This window comes from Rhinolophus sinicus, linkage group LG05, assembly GCF_036562045.2.
Source record: "Rhinolophus sinicus isolate RSC01 linkage group LG05, ASM3656204v1, whole genome shotgun sequence".
Lineage (NCBI taxonomy): Eukaryota > Metazoa > Chordata > Mammalia > Chiroptera > Rhinolophidae > Rhinolophus > Rhinolophus sinicus.
Window position 1 is genome coordinate 33,316,242 of NC_133755.1, and position 23,121 is coordinate 33,339,362.

Genomic DNA, 23,121 nt, shown 5'->3' on the forward strand with positions numbered 1-23,121 from the left:
TGTCGAAGTTACGTAGAAGCAAAGCTAGAACCAAGGTCTGTCAGACAACAAATATTTGAGCAGCAAACAAACCAGACAACCAACTCTTCCCTTATAAAGCTTTTAGTCAGTTAGGAAAGGTGTATTAAATCATCTAAGATGTGATAAATGTTATCAGAAAATACAGGATATTATGGAAGAATATAATTTGGGGTCCTCTCTTGTATGGTATGTTAGGAAAGGTTTCCTTTAAGATTTTTAAAAGCTGAAATGTGAATAATAAATAGCAGTGAGCCAGGGTTAGGTGACATGAAGAGTGTTTCACTCAAAGGGAGTAGCATTTGGAAAGGACCTGAGGGAGGAGAAAGCGTGGCCTGTTCAGAAATCTCAAGTAGGGAGAACAAGGGGAAGAGTGGCCAAAGATGTGCCCAGAGCGGTTACACGGGCTAAGGCATGCAGGGTCTTGTATCCAGTGTTAAGAACTTGGGACTTTGATCATGGGGTCCCCTTGATGGATTGAGCAAGAAAGGGACTTCATCAGAGTTGCACTTTATAGGATTACTCTAGATATATTTTTGAGAACAGATTAAGAGAGGATCAGGCATAGATGCAGGGAGACTAGTTTAGGAAGTTATTGTCAGAGCCAATGTGTATGTCTGTGCAGAACACAACCATAGGGAGTACCATTCACGTGGGCCGCCATTGTAGTGGCTCAGTGAGGGATGGTGTTGCCCTGAACAACAGTATAACCGTGGAAATGGAGAGAGATGGGCAGCTTTCAGATTTAACTTCTCCAAAATCTATCTCCGGACCAGACCTCTCTCCTGAACTTTAGATCACATAGATCTCAAATGCCCACTTTACTAGACTATCTCACAAACATCTCAAACTCAACAGGTCAAAACAAAAAACAAACAAAAAACTGTGACAAACATTGATCTACCTCCAAGAAGAAAAACAGCCATTTCTCTTTCGATATTCTTTTTTTTATTTTTTTTATTTTTTACTTTTATTGATTTAAGTGTGTTTTTCCAGGACCCATCAGCTCCAAGTCCAGTAGTTGTTTCAATCTAGTTGTGGAGGGCGCAGCTCACAGTGGCCCATGTGGGGATCGAACCAGCAACCTTGTTGTTAAGAGCACCACGCTCTAACCAACTGAGCTAACTGGCCGCCGCTCAATAGTCTTTATATTATCAAGTGGGACTAAACTCTGCTCAGTTGCTTACCCTGTCTCCTAGCGGTGCTGACTAGGGCTGCTTAGCTGGGTACAGTTGCAGTTGATACGGCTACTTAGAATTTAGGTGATAATTCCATTTAAGTTTATTCAGAAACTTGAATGTTTATTAGGGCAAGTGTTACTTTCTAAAGTGTTCTGGAGATCATCTGTTTAATAACAAGTATCTTTAATAATTTTTAACAGAACTATATTTTATTTCAGTAAATGAACATATAGAGTTAGTTTTTCCTATTTAAAGTGGACTTAATTCTGCGTTAAATTAATCACACTTTTGTGTTGTTTATAGAATTACATATAAAATTGGTATATTACATAAACCAATACAGTTTTACTATACTAAGTTTTACTCTTCCTTTCCAAATTTGACACCAGGGCCTATAAGTAGGCTATCACTTGATGCGTTGATTAAATGTATTTCTGATCATGATTGTGCTTTGAAAAGATACTTATTTTCATTGGAACAGTTTAATTGGCTGTAAGAGATTTACTCATTGGCTGAATAATTATGGCTTATAGTTAAGGCATTGAAAATCATATAACACATACATAAATTTTGATGACAAAGAATACCATGTTTGTATTCAGATGCCAACCAAATTTACCTTTGTGCTTTGGGACATTAGGTCTGTTGTCTTTCAGGTTTTAAGTGCAGTACAAGGCTGTCAAAGAACCAAAGTGCTGGTTGGCTCACCAGTGACTATATGGTTTGTAGCACATGTGATACTACTACCACTTCTAGATGCTAAGGATATTTTCCTCCATTAGTGATTATTTTTGGTTTTTTTTTATTTCCGTGTTGTCAGTTTTTTCAGCCTTTAACGTATTTTTGTTTGGACACCCCTTTGATTGCAGTCTTAAAAGTTGAGAAGGTAGGTTTTCTAAGCTAGATTTACTCTGTTAGTAGTGCTTCTTTTCTATTATTATATTTGATAACGTAAATTCATGCTATATTTTTAGATACTAATAGAAGTTTACAAGTTAGATCTTCTGTGGTACTGCTTTTTAAAATCAGTATTTTTCTGTGAAAGGCAGGGTTATGTGCTAGGGATTCATTGGAAAGAAAAGTATTTGGTATTTATACAGAAAATATCAGGCTTGATTAGAAGCAAATAGGTTTTAGTTTTTTACTTGTAAAGCTATTGCTTCCTTTTAACTTCCCCAAGAAACTGAGGAACTACTTAGACTTTTTTTTAGACATGCTGCAACAATGTTTAGAGAAACTCTATAAATACTGTATACAAATAGTACAAAATTATTTAGATAGAAGTGGCATTTAAACCATAGTTTATACAATGTATCTGGGCAAGTTAGGGTAGGAGAAAAGTGGATTCAGTAGAAGGTTACCACAACAGAATTTTTTTCTCTACTCAATTTTCTTTTTCTTTTTTTTTTTTTAACTCCTATTTGAAAAACAGTTTCCCTATGAGACAAATCTTTGACCCTTTTGTATTCTGTTCCCACCCCCCTTTCTTGACTGGAAAATGCAGCTGCACACATTTTTTGTTTAGAGACAATGGATCACATGCTGTGTCACCTAAATCTATGACCAAGAGGCAGTTTTATCCCTAAGAGACCATAATGCTTCAGTTGTCCTGGATACATGACATCATGTAGCATTATAATCAAACATACGTCTTTTTGCAATACATTTGGGCTTTGACTATACCCTCTAATCTCAGTATTGGATTTTATAAGATGGACAGTATTTATAATTGAGAATCTTAATTAAAACAAAGAATGTATTGTTAATTCAATAGGAAAGGTTGTGAGTTCCTTCCACTTATGTCTTATTTATTTTCTTACTAAGGGTTACTAAAGTTATCAGATATTTTGAGTTAACAGAATATCTTTAAAGTGCTAGCATTTTTTAGGTTTATTACACAATGCTTTGCAAATAATATGTGCTCAATAAATGTTACACTTTAATTTTGCTACGAATGTGATAAATTAACAAAATTGTTTTCTTTTTTAAAAAATGAATAATTCAAGATTTAGAAAATCATTACTATCTGAATATTTACTAAACTATTAAAATATTTTATGTTGATTATGTTGAGCTTATAATAAGCTTATTATACTGTTGAATAAATCTAGGATATGCAGTGGCTTCCAGTCCTGAGAAATGATACCTTATTATAGTTAATAAAAATGGTTCATTCCTAAGGAGATTGGAGGTAAGGAAAGGAGAGGGAAATTGAATGGACATTTCTTTTATTATATAGTATATCTTAATCTGAGGCAAAGCTTAAATTATACTAAAGAACTGAGGTAATTGCCAGGCGGTTCTAATAAAATGCACCAACATTTGGATTTTTATGCTATGTCTTAGCTCTGTTATAGATATTTTTTACATGAAAAACGTTTAGTGATCTGAACTAAGTGAATGACTGCTATTCCCCTTTGCCAGGGTTATCTTAGCCCAAGTCAAATGGTTTTTAATATTGGTTAATTTAAAGTGATTGGATAGGAAAACCACAAATTTGAGATGGGGCCTACTCTTTGGTTGTTCTTTTGACATTTGTGAGATTGTTTGATTTACTGATGACGTTAAGTTCTTGGTGAGAGGTAAAATGTCAAGTCAATAAAAATAAAGTTTCCATGTGTCGTAAGATCATGTAAAACAGACAATTAGAAACTGTAGATGTATTTAATTAAAGGTAACCAAAAAAAGTCATGATTATTTGTCACATGCTTTAGGAATTCAAATGTTTAAAGTATTTACAATGAGATGATTTTAAGTAGGAAGCTAGAATAGTAGGGTAAAAATGGTGAGAAACAACTTTATCTGTAAGTCAGATGCTACCATGTAGTTCAAGGTTGATCATCCCTTGCTTTAACATGGGACTGACTATAAGTCTTCTTCAGGGTTTCTTGGTATAATTGTTCAACGGTTGGTTTCAACTTTTTCCCAGTTCTGGTAGAACATAACAGATGGCATGGTTCCTTTTCACTCCAATGTAGTAAAAGCTCTTTAGAAAAAAAAAGAATTGATTGTTCTTATTACCCTTTCTGGGTAATGAGGAAAGAAATATTCAGTGGTTGGCTTGGGGGGGGGGGGTGCAAGGAAAAAATAAATTGGAATAAATTTGTGTTGTGATGTAACAATTGCCTATCACTTTATTTTGATATGAGTCTTTTTTCAGGGTTATTTTTTATTTCCTAATAAGAATTCTTAGATAATATAATGCATTAAATATAAATTTTTAACAATTAAAAAATTATCTTCCAAATGATAACAGATTTAGGGCTTTAAGAATTATAATATGGGTAAAAAAAGTTAATTAAAATTGAAAGATGTAACATGAAGAGATTCAGTAATATAATTTGAAAAGGACTTTTTAAAAGTATTAAACACTATTAATAGAACTGAGTTAATTGCAATTATTCCTTATTTACTATGGAGCTATATTACTTACTAAAGTATACACTAAACAACTTTTTACATTCATGAGAATTGCTGGACTGAGAGCCTCATTTTTTTGTCATTAAATTTTATGTTCATGAACCCATATTTTTAAAGTATTATGTTGAGAGTAGAGAAAAATTATTTTGAATATTTTAACTTGATTAGAATTCTTTAACAGGCTAGTAGATTCTGAATTAGTTGGATACAAATGAATGTAACTATATAAATTGTTTTTTGTGTGTGTGTGCATGTGTGAAAGAGAGAGAGAGAGAGAGAGAGAGAGAGAATGTTAGTATCAGGCAGAGCTGTTAGTAAAGGAACTTAGACTTTGGAAGGCCATTAAATAATAAAATACTGAAAAAGTTCTAAAATTTTATGTGGTTTAAGTTCTTTTATATTATTTAAACTAGAGCGATATGAAGGGTTCTGTCATGTAGCATGTTTGGTAAAATACTGACATACAAAATCTAACAAAGTGTGTGGACACAAATAGAATAAGGAAGTGAAAGTCGCATCATAAAGAAAATGATGAAACTGTTATTGCAGCACTCTTCTGAGAAGACCTATTTCAGTTGGCTTCCTTGCCAGTTGGGTGTCATTGGTCATGAGGGAGACCCATCCTTAATACTATAATTTTTTTTTTAATTTCCAGACTTTGAAACAAAGTATTGCTACTGACTTTTGTACCCTAATTTTTATATTTCAGAGAAACTACATTTATAAACCTATTACTTTAGGAAGAAAGCTAGTAATAGTTTTAAAAATTAATAATAATCACCATCTCCATAGCTAGTATTTATTGTATATTAATCTCTACTTCTGTTCTTAGTGCTTTAATTTTATTCTCATTTAATTTGTACTAACAATTTTATAAAAGTAAGTACTGTTAGAATTATAATTTGATAGGTCTTATAGCCTACTGAGTAGCAGAGCTGGGATTTGAACCTAGGCAATATCTCTTTACAGCTCATTTTCTTTAACCCTGTGCTTCACTGCCTCCAGATGTGATTATACCAAGAATAATGAATTAGATTTTATTTTTATGATTTTTATATGAATTGCTTACCCTTCGCAATTTCAAATATACTGCCCCCTCAAGTTTCTGTTTAATATCTCCTAGGTGTTACATGTATTAATTCCTTTCTCAAGAAAGAAGCCTTTCATTTTACAGTTTTATACTATTTTGCCATAGAATAACAACTATGACAGAGAGCCATGAGTGTAGGTAGGAGTGAGAGAGGTTTCTTCTTCTTTTTTTTTTTTTAATTTTATTGGGGAATATTGGGGAACAGTGTGTTTCCAGGGCCCATCAGCTCCAAATCGTTGTCCTTCAATCTAGTTGTGGAGGGCGCAGCTCAGCTCCATGTCCAGTAGCCGTTTTCAATCTTGAGTTGCAGGGAGCAAAACCCACCATCCCATGCAGGAATTGAACTGGCAACCTTGTTGTTCAGAGCTCAAGCTCTAACCAACTGAGCCATCCAGCTGTCCCAAGAGGTTTCTTTGTGAAGCTCTTAGAAAAGGACCAGGACTATTCTGAATAGTATATTCTTATACTTCTCTTTCTCTACCTTTTATCCACAGTGCTAGCTGTAGAGTTATATCATAATCCAATTTGGCTAATACATTGGCTTTGGAATGTATATTAAATTCCTATATACATTTTGGCACTTCTGACATTTTAGAATTCATAATACATCTGCTTATCAGTTTACTTATTCTTCATCTTCTGTTAAACCACAGACAAAAAGAGACTCCTAAATAGTTGAGGGGAAAAAGATTTCAAAGTTTGTGCTTTAAATTCATGCACCTAAGGAGAGCTCTTTACCCTTGTCAGATTTTCTTAGTATTATCTTATATGAAATTCTAATGAAATTTATCTGGCTTTCTAGTTTATAGCAAATAATGGTCATATAATTCCATCTCCATGGTTTAGAAATCCAAAATGCTCTGAAAAACCAAGTTTTTCTCTTAACGTATTTAGTGGCAAAACATCTGAACTAAGATGGTACCCTTTTAGTGTGAATATACATTTTGCTTCAGAAATATTAATATGTTTATTATGGGGTGCTGCCTGAGACTTCACTGACATACCACGTAGCATATATTTTCATTGTAGCTCCTTTTTAAAATCCAAAATATTCTGAATTCTGAAATGTATCTGCCCTCACGGATTTTAGATAAGTATAATGAGGTACAGTGACTACAGTACAAATGAGGTCTAGGGCATAGAACTAAGCAGATTAATTCAGTAACGCAAGCATAGCAGTGGAAAGGCCTTTTAGTGTGGAGCAATAGTTCTCAAGTTGAATAATATGGATTGCTTCTAAAGAAAAAAATTACAGAATTTTGAGAATTACCGAATTTGGTACCTCAGGTAGTTTTTGTTTTTGTTTTTTTTTAAGTCTTTTTTCTCTTTGAAAATGGTAAAATACATTTTTATGCTGTTATTAAGTGAAAGCACAAAATGAAAATTTATAAAACTTGTGCCCCCCAGAGTATATCCCTGGAACACCCTGATTTGAGAAACACTGATAAGGAGTCAAATAGTTCTATATACTTGAGCAGCCCCTATAAGGATTATTCTTTATGAAGTCCTTGTTTGTAATGATGGACGTAAATCATAGTTAAAGGGTTAAAATATCTTCACTGCATTTAAAGAGTATGGTTTTAAAAAGGGATGAGAACAGGCGTCCTTTTTTAAAAAAGTCTGCACTGAGTTTTTGATAATCACCTTCAAACTCCAGGGAAATGTCCTCTACCTAACTCCAGTTGGAAATCACTGTCATAATGAGCAACATTTTAAAAAAAAATTTTATTGGAGAATATTGGGGGACATTGTGCCCCTCCAGGGCCCACCAGCTCCAAGCAGCTGTCCTTCAGTCTAGTTGTGGAGGGCACAGCTCAGCTCCAAGTCCAGTCGCCTTCCTCAATCCCCAGTTGCAGGGCGCTCAGCCCACCATCCCTTGTGGGAATTGAACTGGCAACCCTGCTGTTCAGAGCTTGCGCTCCAACTAGCGGAGCCATTCGGCCACCCCAATGGGCAACTTTTACTGATAGGAGTAAGTCAATTCCTTAAGAGTGCTGAGGCAGAAGAAACTTAAACAATGCTCTAAGATCAGAATAATGGATGTTAGAAATATTGCCATCAGAAACTAATGTAAACATCTGTTTCCAGCAGCATGGCAAACTAAATACCTGGAGCAACCTTCCTGCTGAAAACAACCTAAAATGTTGGATAAAATGCATCAGTGCTCTCGCACAAAAGTAAATATTTAGACCAAACACTAATTGGAAACCTAGTGAGGTAAGCTGAAGCTGGCTATTGCCTTGAGATTTATCAAATCAAGTAAGCTTCTGTTTTCATGGCCTGTGGGGCTCAGAGATCAGGAAGCAAAGCCCAGACACAGCCAAGGTAAAGCATCGAGCAGGAAATAGTCTTCCCCGTTAATTTGGCGTTTCATACGGCCTGTACCTTTTAAGTCAAGAGAGTGATCTAGAAATTCTTTCCCTTAGTGTACTCAAGGATAACAGAGAAAATTATCCTTCTAGAATATTTCTGCTAATGGGAAAAATAAAATCTCTACTGAAAATGTATTACCACAAACCAGGACTCACACTGGTTTGCAGCCTGAATTCACACTAAACCTCAAGCTCAAAATTTAAAATGGTCCTCGATTGTTACTATTCTCAGGAGCCTGATAGAAGCAACTCAGATCATCATCATCAAATAATCCCCATTGATCAAGTTCTAATGAAAATGATTATTAACTTATAACAAAAATTTACAAACCATCTAGGGAAACAGCACAATAAAAAAGAATCAGCAGCATCAGACCTGAAAATAGTTCACATCTTGGAATCATCAGATGTAAAACCTAAAATATATTTAGTATGTTCAATTAATGCTTAAAAATGAGGAAAAGAGGAAACACTTTGTAAAAGAATCTGAAATTCTAAAAATGAAAACATAACAGTAATTGAAATTAAAATTCAAGGAATAGATAAACGTAAATAGGCCCCATTGAAGAAAAATTGATATAATTCAAGATAATTCTGAAGAAATCCAGAATGGAACACAGACATCAAAATGGAAAATATAAAAGAGGTTAATAAAAGGGAAAATTTAAAGAGAAAACATAGAACACCTTCAAAGGACTATTAGGTTTCAATAATAGTGATGTAGAGGACCATGAAATGATATACTTAGTGAAAAGAAATCTAACAACTATGAATTATTGTAGTTCAAGCTAGAATTCTATAGCTAGCAAAAATATCTTTCAAGAACAAGGGCTAAATAAACACATGCTCAGAGAAATAAAACCGGAAAGTTTACCAGCAAACCACTTTTTAAGTAGAAGGAAAACGGTAATAGAAAGTCTGAGTTTTAAGAAGGAATGATGATCAAAGAGAGTCTGTTTTCTGTTTAGAAGTTTTCTTAGTTATTTTGGGCAACACCTCTAACACTGTATAATGCAACCTTTTATGTTTTAGATAATGCTGAAAATTCTTTGACTTTGTTTCCCTTCTCATTTAGTCTCTGTCAAGCATTTCCTCTCACACCAGTGTTAATACCAACCTAAGCAAAAGTGCTCTCTAAACTTTTGGGAAATGATCTAAGAATTCCCATATGGAATTTTGTTTTTGTCCTAGTGTAGAATATCACTAATATTGAACATAATATGCAGACACCTTTGAAAGATGCGTGAGCTGCATAGCTGTGAAAAAAATGGTACATTTTAATCCTGAGCCCTCTTCTCAAGATACTGCCATAGCTGTTATACAGTGAAGCTCTTAGGCGGGTTCCAGAGTGATTGTACTGGGTTTATTTGAACTCTCCACTTTTAAAATTCTCCTGTAAGAGGAAACTGTTCTTTCTAAAATGTAGAATATATGGAGTCTTAACACAAATGTATAATTTGCTAAATTGTCGTGTACATTTACCTACTTTTTTTTTTTTTGGTAACAATGTCTTAGTTTTATAAATTGGTTCATTAGTGGATGTAGTCATTACTTGGGTTATGCTCGTTATACACCCAAGAAGTTAGAGTACATTTTTCAAATCTGTCATGTTCTCTTGTCCTTAAGTGCTTATTTTGAGTGACATTTATTATGTGTAATAATTATATGTGGTTTGTTAAAGTATTTTTCTTAAAAGAGTAATCAAAGGAGATATTACATCTCTAGCCCAGATTTCCTTTTATTTCTTTACTTGTTTTGCTTTATGAAGTAAACTTTCATGTACATTTTTAATGATCTGCCAGCTATTAATGGTTTTAGTTCATTTTAAGAAGTAGTTTCTCATAAAACTGGAATTTTCCAAATAAATAAAATTAAAAATTTTCTTGATTTTGGTGTGAAATACACAGAACTTTCTGTTGTAATATTACATATTGTATATTTCTGAAAACACTAAAATTGTGCACAGCTGATGGGGTCAACTCATCCAAAACGTATAAAGCTTTATAACCAGAACACTATCAAAAATAAATCTTAATAAGAATTCTAGAATATTTTATAAGATCTATTAAGTTTTTTTACAAATAAAAAAAGTGCTACAGTCAATTTTTTAAAAAAAGGTGAAGGTAGCCTGATGGAAGTGTGCGCTAGGAAGGGTTGAAGATACAGGGTTATAGAGACCGAATAAAATGCATAAAGAATTTGAAAGCTCATTAAGCACTTCCAGGAAAATGCATATGACCAAGCTGTGCCAAGAGGAAGAACATGGGTTGAATGAGAATTGTGTACAGTACTGCATTTTCATCAGCTTGCTGCTTTCCACTGTTAGCCTACTTTGGGTTCAGCTGTTGTTGTTTAGTAGTACAAAAACATAGGCTGGGAAAAATCATGTACAAACCAAAGTGATTTTCACATTGTACTAAAATCATTCCCCATTTACTAGTGAGCTAATTCGTGTGACAGAAAAGCTTGATAACAGAATAGGCTGTACTAAGAATATAAGAGGTGGCTTATGTTTTTGACTTGAGGCCTTTGATAAGTCCGTGATGTTTTTGTGATTTGATTTTTTTTTGTGTGGAATGAAAATACAACTAAAAATAATCTAGCACAGCCTTTTCCCCTTGAGTTTGTTTTAATTTTAAACTATAGAAATAATAAACACATTAAAGAAATACTGGGAAACAGAAGAACAAAGGAAAAAAATGCCAAATTACTAATATAAACCACTGTTAGCTTTTTGTATATTTTCTACCTTTTTTTTTTTTTTTACCAGTTCTTAATAAGCTTTTTTGTTTACTTCACAATCTTCAAGTCATTTTAATGGCTACTAAATATTGGATTGGCTAGATGTACTTTAGTTTACTTTATACGTAAGTTTATCGTTTTCTATTATCTTTCATATTCTTGGATGAACGTCTTTTTATGTGTGTGCATGGTGTAAAAGAGAGGGAGAAAGAGAAGAGAGAGAATCTTTTTCCCTACGTAGGAGTACTTCACTGAAGTGCCTCATAAATGAAATTACTGGGTCAAGGAATATGACACTTTTAATGATTCTAGGTGCATATTGCCATTTAGCCCTCCAAGATGGGCTTAGTTCCTTGCCCCAAACTATATATTACATATTTTTTTAAACCATTGCTAATTTGGGCAAAAATAGATATATTATTTTTATTACTAATATTTGTACTAGCTACATACCAGGTACTGTGCTGCATTATATTTAATACTACATTTTTGCATTTTTTGTAATCAGTGAAGTTGAATATTTTCTAGTATATTTGTTTTCTATTTATATATTTATTTGTGAAAAAAGATCCTTTGCTTATTTATTATGGTGGACTTAGTGTTCTAAGTGAATGGTGTTCTAAAGTATTTTAAAAGGATGGTTTAGAAATAGCTCTTTTCTGTCTTTGAAAATACAGTGACAGTTCAAACCTTACTAAGATTAGCATGTAAGCCTTTCAGTGTCAGTACTTGTTTTTTTAACTTTGCTTGACTGTATACTTTGTGTAATCTTTGGCATATTTGCTGACATAATATTGCTTTACATCTTAAAGTGATAAGATTTTATTCTAAACTTGTAATTCAGAGGAATAACATATTTGCAACCATCTAAATTGGTTCTGGTGAGAATATCTGTCGATATCTATCTGTTTTAGGCAGTATTGCTAAAATATAAATTCCTAGTGTACTTCAATGGACAAAAAACTTGAATATTGAATTCAGGCAGGCTTATAATTTTGGCTCTACTTTTTATTAGCTTTAGCACCTGAGGCAAATGGCTTTCTTCACTTCCATTTCCGTATGTTACCAAGTGAGGATGTTTCCTAGCATTAAGGACTTGTTTCTAAAATAAAATAACTCTTAAGGCAGGTGGCACAGCTCTTGGTGCATAGTAGACATCATCTGTGTTGATTGTAAGTTAATTTCAGTTTAAAATAATTATGCTTTGGGTGCTTTAATTATGACCAACATTTTGTTAAGATTCATTAGGAATACAAAAGTAAAAGACTCTTGCCCCTTAATGGAATTCACAGTCGGAAAGAAAGGACCATGTGTAAAGCCAAGTAGAAAGGCAGAGTCAAGTAGAGATGATGCATTTTTAAAGCCCATAGTGTCTGTACCATAGTAAAATGTCAGTAAATGTTAGCCAGTGTTATTTGGTACTCTATTTTCTATATTTGATTGAGGATAAATGGAGATATAGGTGAAAAGGCAAAAGTGGGCAATTAGAAATTAGTTATTTGCTTTGGACACAAAGTGCTACGTGTTTCCCTGAAAATAAGAACTGGCCAGACAATCAGCTCTGATGTGTCTTTTGGAGCAAAAATTAATATGACTGGGTATTATATTATTATTGTATTATATATTATATTATATTATATTATATTATATTATATTATATTATATTATATTATATTATATTACATTACATTACATTACATTACATTACATTACATTATATTATATTATACCGGGTCTTATATAAAACTCCAACTTATAGTAAAATAAGACCAGGTCTTATATTAATTTTTGCTCCAAAAGACGCATTAGAGCTGATTGTCCAGCTAGGTCTTATTTTTGGGGAAACATGGTAAGAGTATTATTATTATTTTTTAAAAAGGAAGCAAGATTTTCTTTAACCAATGAATTCTCATCTCTCATCCATCACATTTTTAAAATTATAGGTAGAACGACTTTGTTGTAAATGAACAATTTGGTCAGTTACATAGGGTAGGATCTCATCTCTGAAATATATTGTGTACTCATATGTGCACATGTGCATATGTTTATGTGTGGCTTTCATAATTGAAATAAAAACCAAATTTTTTATAGTTTGATCTTTTCATTTTCACAGTGTTTTGGTGTGTGAAGTTATAGGTATACGTGAGATATATGAACTAGCTATGGAGAGAAGAATGATAAAATTTTAAATGGATAGGTTTGGGTCATTGGGACTCATGTGATGTGTACACATACATACTGTTACCAGGATATTGTAGTAGCTAGAGTTTTAATTCTGAAGTCGGTCTGATTGGCTTTAAATTCTGGTGTTTCCAATTACTAGCCAGGTGACCTCAGACAGGATGTTTAACCTCTATGAGACATTTTCCTCATCTATAAAATTGGGTTAATAATAGTGTCTACTTTATAAAGTTTAATTGGTGGTTAATTGAGATATAGTGTATAGCATTTAACACAATGGCTGGCCCCCAAATTATTAGCTAATGCTGTTGGTAATTAAGTGCTCTGAGACTACATCTACTAGGCGTTACCAGAATCCAGATAGACTGTTCTACATCAAAATTAACCGTTTCTCTTAATTCTTGGAGTAACCTGCCAGTTATAGTCGTAGTCTAAGCAGAATAAAACTTTGGAGGTACTTCTCTTTCTTCAGTTATATAAGCATAAGTAAATTTAATAGGACAATGGAAAACAAGGTTTTCCACTGAATTCAGAAATGAGTACCTTTATGGACCATTGAAAATGAATTAAATAGCATGTTAGTGCTATTACTTTCCTCTTTGGTCAGTTATTCTCCCAGGATAAGTGTTTTGAATTGAAGTGTGTTTAGAAAGCAAAACAAAAGTCATTTGAGAAAATAGAAGTAAAAAAGGATAGTTTAGAAACCGGGTTTTTCTCTTTGAAAATACAGTGACAGTTCAAACTTTATAAGAGAATGTCAGCCTTTCAGTATCAGTACTTGATGAGATAAGATAGAATGCAAAGTTAAAAATACTGGACTTTTAAAAAAAATATTGGCATTTACAAAAGAAATAATTTATAGTAAATATAATTTAGCTGATAATGAATTTAATGAATAAGAAATGTTATCTTTTTGTATGATATGCTATAAAATATTAGAAATGTTTTATGTCTATATAATAAATATTTCAGATTTGAGGAAAGCATTTATTTAGAGTTATTGTTTAAGCAATATTTTAAATTTGATTCTTTTCTGTATTGAGCAATATGTATGACTATTATACTAAAGACATAGGTCCTTAAAATGAATAGATTATAAAGTCTTATAATTCAAAGAAATAGTCTGTTCAACTTTAATAATAATAACTATTACTTATTAGGCAGTTTCTGTGGGCCAGGGACTTTAATACATATTCAAAATACATTATTTAATTTTGTTTATGTCACCCATACATATGCTGCTATAATGCTGCATTTTATTTATAGCCATTTCAAGTAATATGAAATAAATTCTATTCCTTGTATTGTAACCTTTAGTGTCTTTGTTATACAAATATTGTGCTTAAATATTATGTGGAATAATTGATTGCAAAATTTCTCTGATTTGGGGATATTTAAGTATGTATTTTCTTTTTCCATGAACATAAGAATCTTAAGTATTACACTGATGGATAATTATTTCCTTTTTTGCAGAACTGTAAGAGTAAATGGGTCCAATAATTGGAATGACTCCAGAAAACAGAGCTGAAACTCCAGGAGCTGAAAAGGTTGCAGGATTAAGCCAGATTTACAAAATGGGAAGCTTGCCTGAAGCTGTTGATGCTGCCAGGCCAAAGGCCACTCTAGTGGACAGTGAGGCAGCCGATGACGAGCTCACAAACTTGAACTGGCTTCATGAAAGTACTAATCTCCTAACAAACTTCAGCTTCGGCAGTGAGGGGCTTCCAATTGTTAGTCCCTTGTATGACATAGAGGGAGATGACGTGCCATCCTTAGGACCGGCTTGCTACCAGAACCCAGAAAAAAAATCAGCAACTTCAAAGCCCCCGTACTCTTTTAGTCTTCTCATTTATATGGCCATAGAACACTCTCCAAATAAATGTTTGCCTGTCAAAGAAATTTATAGCTGGATTCTGGACCACTTCCCATATTTTGCGACTGCACCAACAGGCTGGAAGAACTCTGTTCGACATAATCTGTCCCTGAATAAATGTTTTCAGAAAGTGGAAAGAAGTCATGGCAAGGTCAGTGTTTATGAACATTGCTGTATTTGGGGAGGTGGGGGAGAGTTAACAGGGAGACCTTACAATATGGGGAAATCAAAGGAAGACAAGAAATAGCCAACTCAGATTACTTCTGCTTGAGCTTAATTATGTTCATCATTTGCTTTCATTTGAGATGTTTTTAATTATTTTGAGTATTGATATAAGTTCTATTAATTTCTATAGTGTTCTTATCATTGCATCAATATATTATTTATTCAGTCTGACAATCTCTGCCTTATAATTGGAGTGTAGACTATTTACATTAATTTAATTGATATAGTTGGATTTAAATTTATTACCATGTTATTTGTTTCTGTTTGTTGTGTTTTTTTCCTTTTCTCTACTTTTCCTGCCTTCTTTTGGATTATTTTTTTATGATTCAGTCTTGTCTCTACTATTAGCTTATTAGCTATTACTTTTTTTTTAGTGGTTGCTATACAGTTTTCAGTATATATCTTTATTATCGTCTGCCTTCAAATAATATTATACCATTTCATTTATTATCTGGCCTTTTACAGAAAAAGTTGACTAATCTTCATGTCCTATTTGTATCAATTTTTTTTCCCTGGAGAAGTTTAACATTTCTTATATATAGTTCAGGTCTGCTAGCAATGAAATTGTTTTCCAATCTTTTTGTCGAGGAGGGGTATAGAATTCGAGGTTGACAGTTTTTATTTTTCTTTAAGCACAGTAGTCTCCTCTTATCCATGGGGGATATGTTCCAAGACCCCAGTGGATGCCTGAAACTGTGGACAGTATGGAACCCTATATTCTATGTTTTTTCCTATACATATATATCTATGATAAAGTTTAATTTATAAATTAGACACAGTAAGAGATTAACAACAATAACTGATAATACAGTAGAACAATTATAACTATATTGTAATTAAAGTTACATGAATGTGATCGCTCTCTTTTCTTCGCTCTCAAAATATCTTATTGTACTGTACTCACCCTTCTTCTTGTGATGATGTGAGATGATGAAATGCCTACATGGTGAGATGAAGTGAGGTGAATGATGTAGGCATTGTGACTGAGGGTTAAACTACTATTAACCCTCTGACGACGTGTCAGAAGGAGGATCATCTGCTTTGGGTGATCCTGCATCATTGAGCCCTGACAGCATTAATGGTTGGACCTGAAGATTTGACAATGTCTATGGTTGGGGAAATTTAATATTTTTGGACAACAGTTGACCATGACTAACTGAAACTGTGGAAAGCAAAACCGCAGACAAGGTGGGGACTACTGTACTTTAAAGATGTTGCTGTCTTGTCTTTTGACTTGCATAGTTTCTAATGAGAAGTCTGCTGCCATTCCTGTCTTTGTTCCTCTGTAATTTTTTTTTACTGTCAGTCTTCAAGATTTTTCGCTTTATCACTACTTTTCAGCAGTTTGCCCTACGTGTGTTTTTCTTTATTTTCATCTTGCTTTTTTTTTTTTTTTTAGAGATTCTTGGATCTGTGGTTTGTTGTCTTTCATTAAATTTAGAAAATTTTTGCTTATTACCTCTTCAAATATTTCTTATGGCTCACTTCCTACTGGGACTCCAAGTAAAAATATGTTAGACCATTTACTGTTGTCTCACCTCTTAGTTGTTCTGCCTCTCTTCCTGTTTTCTCCCTTTGTTTCAGTTTGGATAATTTCAATGGATCTTTCTATAGGTTCATTCTTTCCTATGTTATGTTCATTCTGCTGATAAGCCTGATAAAGGACTTCTTTGTATTTTTTAATTTCTAACATTTATTTCTTACATAAAAGCATTTGTCTTTTTAAAAATAGTCCTTCATCTGTCTGCTAAAATTTCTCATTAGATCCATAAGCATATTAATTATAGTTATAGTATCTGTCTGATAATTTCAATATCTGGTCCATCCCTAGGTCTGGTTTTGGTGAATTTTATCTCCTGTTTTTCGTGTGTTTCATAATTTTAGATTGGTTATGAAAGAATGAGAGAGACTGAGGTAAATAATATTTCTACCAAGAAATAGACATGCCTCTACTTCTGTCAGGTTGTTAGTGTGAACAGGTGTTGGTCAACCTAGTTAACAATTGAACTGGGATTGGGTTTTGTGGTTGTCATAGTTACCCACAGTATACCGCAGTCTTCAAATTCCTACAGAGACGGACTGCCAATGCTTTGTGCTTAGTGTGAGGACTGGAGTGTCAGATGATTTTTCTCAGCATTTCTACTTCACCTTCATTTTACGGTTTGTGCCACACTCAGGGGCAGAAGGAGACTTTGGGCATTTCTCTCCTTGCTCTTGCCCCTCCCATAGCAAGAGATTATTATTGCTTATTACTTGGTGCAAGGCTTTTGATGTGCAGGGTGGGTTTCTTAGTTCTTCTGTTCCAGTTTTACTCTCAAGCAGGCTCTGTATATATGCATTCGGAGTGGGTTTTTTCATGCCTCCTCCGGGAGCAGACACTGTCTCCCATCTGCTTGGAGTGGAATCTAGAGTTGCACTCATCAGTAGCCAGTGATCTACATGTGGCGAGGGGCTGGCGTATGGGACAGCACAGGTATAGGGTATTTCTGTCATTGTAGAAAGTCAGCATAGCACTGTTCCAGAATTCATGCCAACTTCCTGCTCATTCCCTCATGGTAAGTAAACTCTGGTTAATATTAGTGGGAGGTCTTGGGTACAAATGAGTGGCCATTTCCTTTTCCAGTGGCAGCAGATTTCTGCTTTGTATCGTTGGACAATCCAGGCATGAGCAGATTTTCTGCCCATCTCCTAATGGCACATGGCGTATTTCCTAGTGTCAGTGTGGGGATATGTCGGTTTTGTACTTCTCTCCCAGCAACAGCCATCCTTTGCCTGGGACTGAGGAGGGTAGGGTATTTTGTCTCTATCTCAGTGGCAGACAGCTTTTGCTTCATATTGGAACTTTGTCCAGGATAAAATAAGCAGGTTTCGTGCCTGCCTGTCCCACAGTGACATCAGATCTCACTTGATGCTCATTCAGGGCTTGGAGCATGGTGAACTTTCGCTGATATCCTGACTCCAGTTTCAAACTTTGGTAGATTCTATACATCTTTCTTCATCTCCGAGGGTGTCTCTTTTAGATCTCCTGCCCTGCTTACAGTCTTCCTCTGGACACTGATGGAGGCCCCTCGTAAAATGCTGGCTGATCAAAAAGAACAAAAGATCAGTGGATGCAGACCCTCCTCCTGTCTAGATTGTCAGGGATGCTAAATTTTGCTAGCTCACACTTGGCTTTTAAGAATTTGCTAAATTTTGAGTAGATATATATATATATATTTTTTTTTTACCTTCTTTTATGACTGCTCCTTCTTCCATGCTCTGCCAAAGGTAAAACAGTTTGTATGTTCCATCTCTCCTCATAGGGCCCTGTCACACGTGAGAATTCAGTTCTTTCAGTTAGTTGTCTTGCAGCCTTAGCTCTTGGATGGGCTCATAAAAAATTATGGTTTTGTAGATTATTTTGTTTTTTGCTTGTTAGGCTGGGAATGATGTTCTCTTATGGCTTTCTATACCCAAAGTGGTAGCAAAAGTCTCCTATTTTTATGTGAAAGAAAAGTTAAAAGGACAAATAATTATATTTTTAGGTGAGTGAATGATTTTATAGTATAGTGCTGCTCAAACTTCAATGTACCAACTAATCACCTGGATATCTTATTAAAATGCAAATTATGATTCAGCAAATCTAGGATGGATACTGAGGCTCTCATTTCTAACAGGCTCCCCCAATCCTGATGCCATGGGCACACCCTGTACAAGACATTAGGACAGACCATCATCTTACAGCTAACTGACAGGAGGTTCTATTAGTTATCTATTGCTATGTAACAAATTGCTGTGTTACACATTCTGTGCTATACCTGGAATATTTACGAAGACCAACTATGTACTGTGCCATTAAAAAAGCCTCAGTAATTCCAAAGGTTGTGATTGTTATAGTCAGCCACCAAGATGGCCTCCAAATGAGTTCTGCCTTCCGGTAGTCATGCCCTCGTAGAGTTGCCTCCAATATGGAATAAGGGCTGACTTCTGTAACAAAGAATATTGTGGAAATTATGGAGCGTGCCTTTAGAGGCGAGATCATGAAAAACATGGCTTCCATCTTGGGCCCTCGTATAACTTGATCTATGGGAAGCCAGCTGCTATATCCTAAAGACAGTTAAGTAGCCCTATGGAGAGGCCCTTGTGGCAAGGAAATGAGACCTCTTGCCAATAGCCATGTGAGAGAGCCATCTTGAAAGCAGATTCCTGCAGCCCCAGTATAGTGTTTCTTTCAGATGACTGTAAGTATTGGAAATTTTGGATATTTCCTTTCCTTTCTATGTGTATCGTTAGATTTTATTTTTTTAATTATATCACTTTAATTCTTTTCTAGTTTGTGTTTACACCTAAAAGGTGAACTGTCTACTAGGTATTTAGAAACATGGTACAGGAATTGTAGTGATATTTTGGGATTAAAGCTACAAGTGTGGAATTCAGCATTGATTTTCAGTAGAAGAATCCAGGAAAGCAAGGGTGTAATGGAAGCCAAGGAGGGTGGGTTTAAGTGTGAATGAGCAAATGTTGCAGAAAACTTGAAAATGATTGGCTAAAAAGTCATTGAGACGTTGCAGCCAAAAGCTTAGGGTTCAAAATATATAAGCAGTGGTGTGCTGGTAAACATTTAACAATTGGGTAGGGATTGAGATATAGCTTTTGCAGACTTTTATGATATAAATGTTTTCATCATGGCCAATTTCAAGCTATCAACCTTAAATGTGAAGTTGATGAGATGTTTGCAATCAGCAGCACACCCTGTATGTAAGGAACTCATATAATTCAATAAGAAAAACCTAATAGAAAAATAAACAAGATTATGAACATGTAGTTCACAGAAGAGGAAATACAGATGGCCAATAAACATATGCAAAGATGTTCGTCCTCGCTAGGAATCAGGGACATACAAGTTAAAAGAACAAAAGATCAGTTTTTATCTATTAGAATGCAAAAATTTTGTTTTATAATATCAAATTAGATGAGGACATGGGGAACTAAATCAATATCAATAATTTCACAACATTGATTACAAAGAAGTGTAAATTAGTATTACCAGTCTTGAGGGCATCATGGCAGAAGTTATTAGAATTAAAAATGTGCATATCCTTTGATCTAGTGGATCAGATTCTGATTTCTCCCCTAGAGTAATAATGTTCGTACTTGCATGCAAGGAGATGTATGTAAGAATATTCACTGTGGTATTGTTTGTAATAAAACTTGTAGAACAAAACGTCCAGTGTGGTACGATTTGTGGTAGTGCTGAAAAGGGACTTGTTCTTGTCCATAATTTTTAAATGTGTGCATTATTCATGAGTGTTTTTTGAATGCTCAGAAAAAGAAAGTAATTAAGGAAGTGAGAGCTAACAAATGGGAAAGCATAGAGTTCAGAGTACAGGGAGAGTGTGATAAAGAAAAAGAAATCATGAGATAAAGAATACAAGGATAAATATAGAAATTGTTATATGTTGGGACAAAAATTAACAAGCTATCACCACAAGTCAGGGTGGGAAAGAAGGAACTGATAGTTGATGATATAAACAAAAATCAATAGAATACTTTGCTCAGATGTCTGAAATTTGGACAGAAAGTAATACATTGAAATAGAATTGAGAATGCTTATAGATTTTTTTAAATTTATGAAATACTACTTGAATCCGTGCCTCAAAATGACAGTATTTCTCTTCCAAATCTGCAGAATGTTATACTTATTGCCATTAAATGTTGAAAACGAATTTGGCAACCTTGACAGCAATTGTCTGATGAATAGCTGTTATGTAGAGATGATAATGTCAAAAAGAAGGCAAGATGACGAGGTCCAGGTCAAACTACAAAGAAGTGATACCCAACCAAGTAATATAGCTACTGTTTAGATTTTCCTCCTATCACCCATACCATAGTTATTACTCTCAAAAGACATGTCTAAATTATCTTGGCTTGGTATCTATCTGTCTGGATTTTAAAATTACAAAGTTAGACATGGTGGTTTTTTTGTTCTGGTTTTGTTTTTGTTTTAAACATTAACATCCAAGCCTTATATCTACTTTTCCAAATTTTTATAAAGCTAAACCAAAACATAACTGTGAGATGTTAGCTGTGAAAGATGAAATTAGAGATTTTACCGGGTTTAGTACAATTTTAGTCTGTATATTTGTTTGGTGATGACTTGTTTCGATAGCTGAATCCCAGGGAAAAAAGTCATGCTAACAATTATAAAAGTTCATGCTATAAGCAAGAATTATGAATGCCATTTTTAATTAGTTAATTCTTTTTAATTCAGTTGTACTGAAAACCACTGAAAAGGTAGTGAAGGGGAGAGAAACTCTACTAAAATGTATAGTGCAAATACATTAAAAACATTTCAGGAATAGTGAACGTTTCCTCTTCTCACAATCTATTCTTTACAACTTCTGTTAGATAAATCTTTTTAAAGTTTGGCTTTTAGTATATTCCTCGTTTCTTCAAAATCTTCAGTGATTCTCTGCCAAATAAGTCCAGAAGCCTTAGAGTTCCAAAATGTATAATAGTGAACGAGAGAATGCACATTTCCTGTTGCCATTGTGCAAAAGATTTGTTTCATGCAAATTTAGTTTAAAACAATTCTTAACTTCTAAAGCTCTTTATTACTTGTTTTCTATTACCTACGCACAATAATGCAGAGGCAAAGTTTTTAGGTGAGAGTTAGTTAAAAATAAGTTCTTTTTTGCTGTAGACTCTAAAACATAGATTAGCAAATACATAGTTTTATCTCTTGTTACTGATAGTTCATGAACAAACCCAGTGAAAGGAAGTGCTGCCATGGTAACAGAAACCAGACTGTTATTTGGAGACCTTATTCAAGATACTTAACTGCCCTGAACTTCAAGTTTTAGTACCAGTTCTTCTAATTCTCTATTTCAAGGAAATAGCAGTTGTACCATGATCAAAACAATTTGCAATTCTCTTACAATAGAATTTGAAAAGTAGACTTGAGCTGTACAGTTTCCTGGAGTGTAATCTCAGGAATACCAAGAAAGAACATGGCTAGAATAATTAAAATAATTCTTATTCAATATATGAAAAATAATTCAGGCATAACTTTTCTCTGTGAAACTGAAGAATGTTGTGGGTGCTAACATTTTTAAAGTTTCATTTCTTTATTATCAAAGCATATCATTTTGGCCAAGTGATTGAATATATGTCTAATTTAAGAAGTTTCATCATTTAATCTAAAAATACATTTGTAAAACTTGACTTCCTTTGGGAAAAAAACCCAAATTTCAAATAGTTGTTTAGTGTAGTTCATGTGATAGCTTGCTGTTGAAAGCCAATATATGGCATATTTCTTTCCATATTACAGTGTGGTATGACAACCATGGTTTTTCTTTTCCTATGTATTTAAGTTGCTAGGGTGTTAAAAACTGCCTTACACTTAATGACGATACTTTTCTACAGACAAGAGCTTTTTTTCCCTTCTAAATTTAGTTTATCCCTTGTTCGTTATTACCTAACTTTCGTCTTTTATTCAGAATTAATTGATTTTTGTTGTTGATTTAAAAAACTCCCTTGTCTCTTAGAAATAAAGGAGTAGAAATAATACTGTTATTAAACCATAGAAACTCAATATACGTATGCCAATTTCAGATTAACCCCTTAGTATTCATTTATTTTTCAGCTCTGCGTCACACACGTATAAATTATCTTCGAATCTCATCACAACTCAGTCAAGTGGCCTGGTGTTTTATTTTGTAGATAAATTATGAATGAGAGGATTGACTCAGAGAGAAACTGATTTGTCCAATATCACATAGCCAATCAATAAGCAGTGTTAAGGAACTCAGTTTTAAATCTGCGGAACACTGTTTTTTCATTGTGCCATTGTGCTATAATAATTATGACATGATATTCAAAGATAAAAGCTCCTCAGTAATAGACTAATATTACCACATGGTAAAAGAGTTTGGGAAATGGAAGCATTCTGGAATTCATCACTTTAAATCTTTGGCATTCATAATAGCTTACATCATATAGGATTTCATACAAACAAAAGAGAGCACAGGAACAGAAAAC

At 33.9% G+C, this 23,121-nt stretch overlaps 1 protein-coding gene across 3 annotated transcripts in view; it reads left to right on the plus strand.

Moving 5' to 3' along the window:
* FOXN2 (forkhead box N2) overlaps positions 1 to 23,121 on the plus strand; it is a 50,506-nt gene that overhangs the window by 13,248 nt on the left and 14,137 nt on the right. For all 3 annotated transcript variants that reach the window (XM_019719143.2, XM_074331950.1, XM_019719149.2), the window contains exon 2: positions 14,478 to 15,028. In XM_019719143.2, the coding sequence (XP_019574702.2) occupies positions 14,492 to 15,028 (537 nt within the window). In that variant the 5' untranslated portion in view covers positions 14,478 to 14,491. The remainder of the gene's footprint in view (positions 1 to 14,477; positions 15,029 to 23,121) is intronic.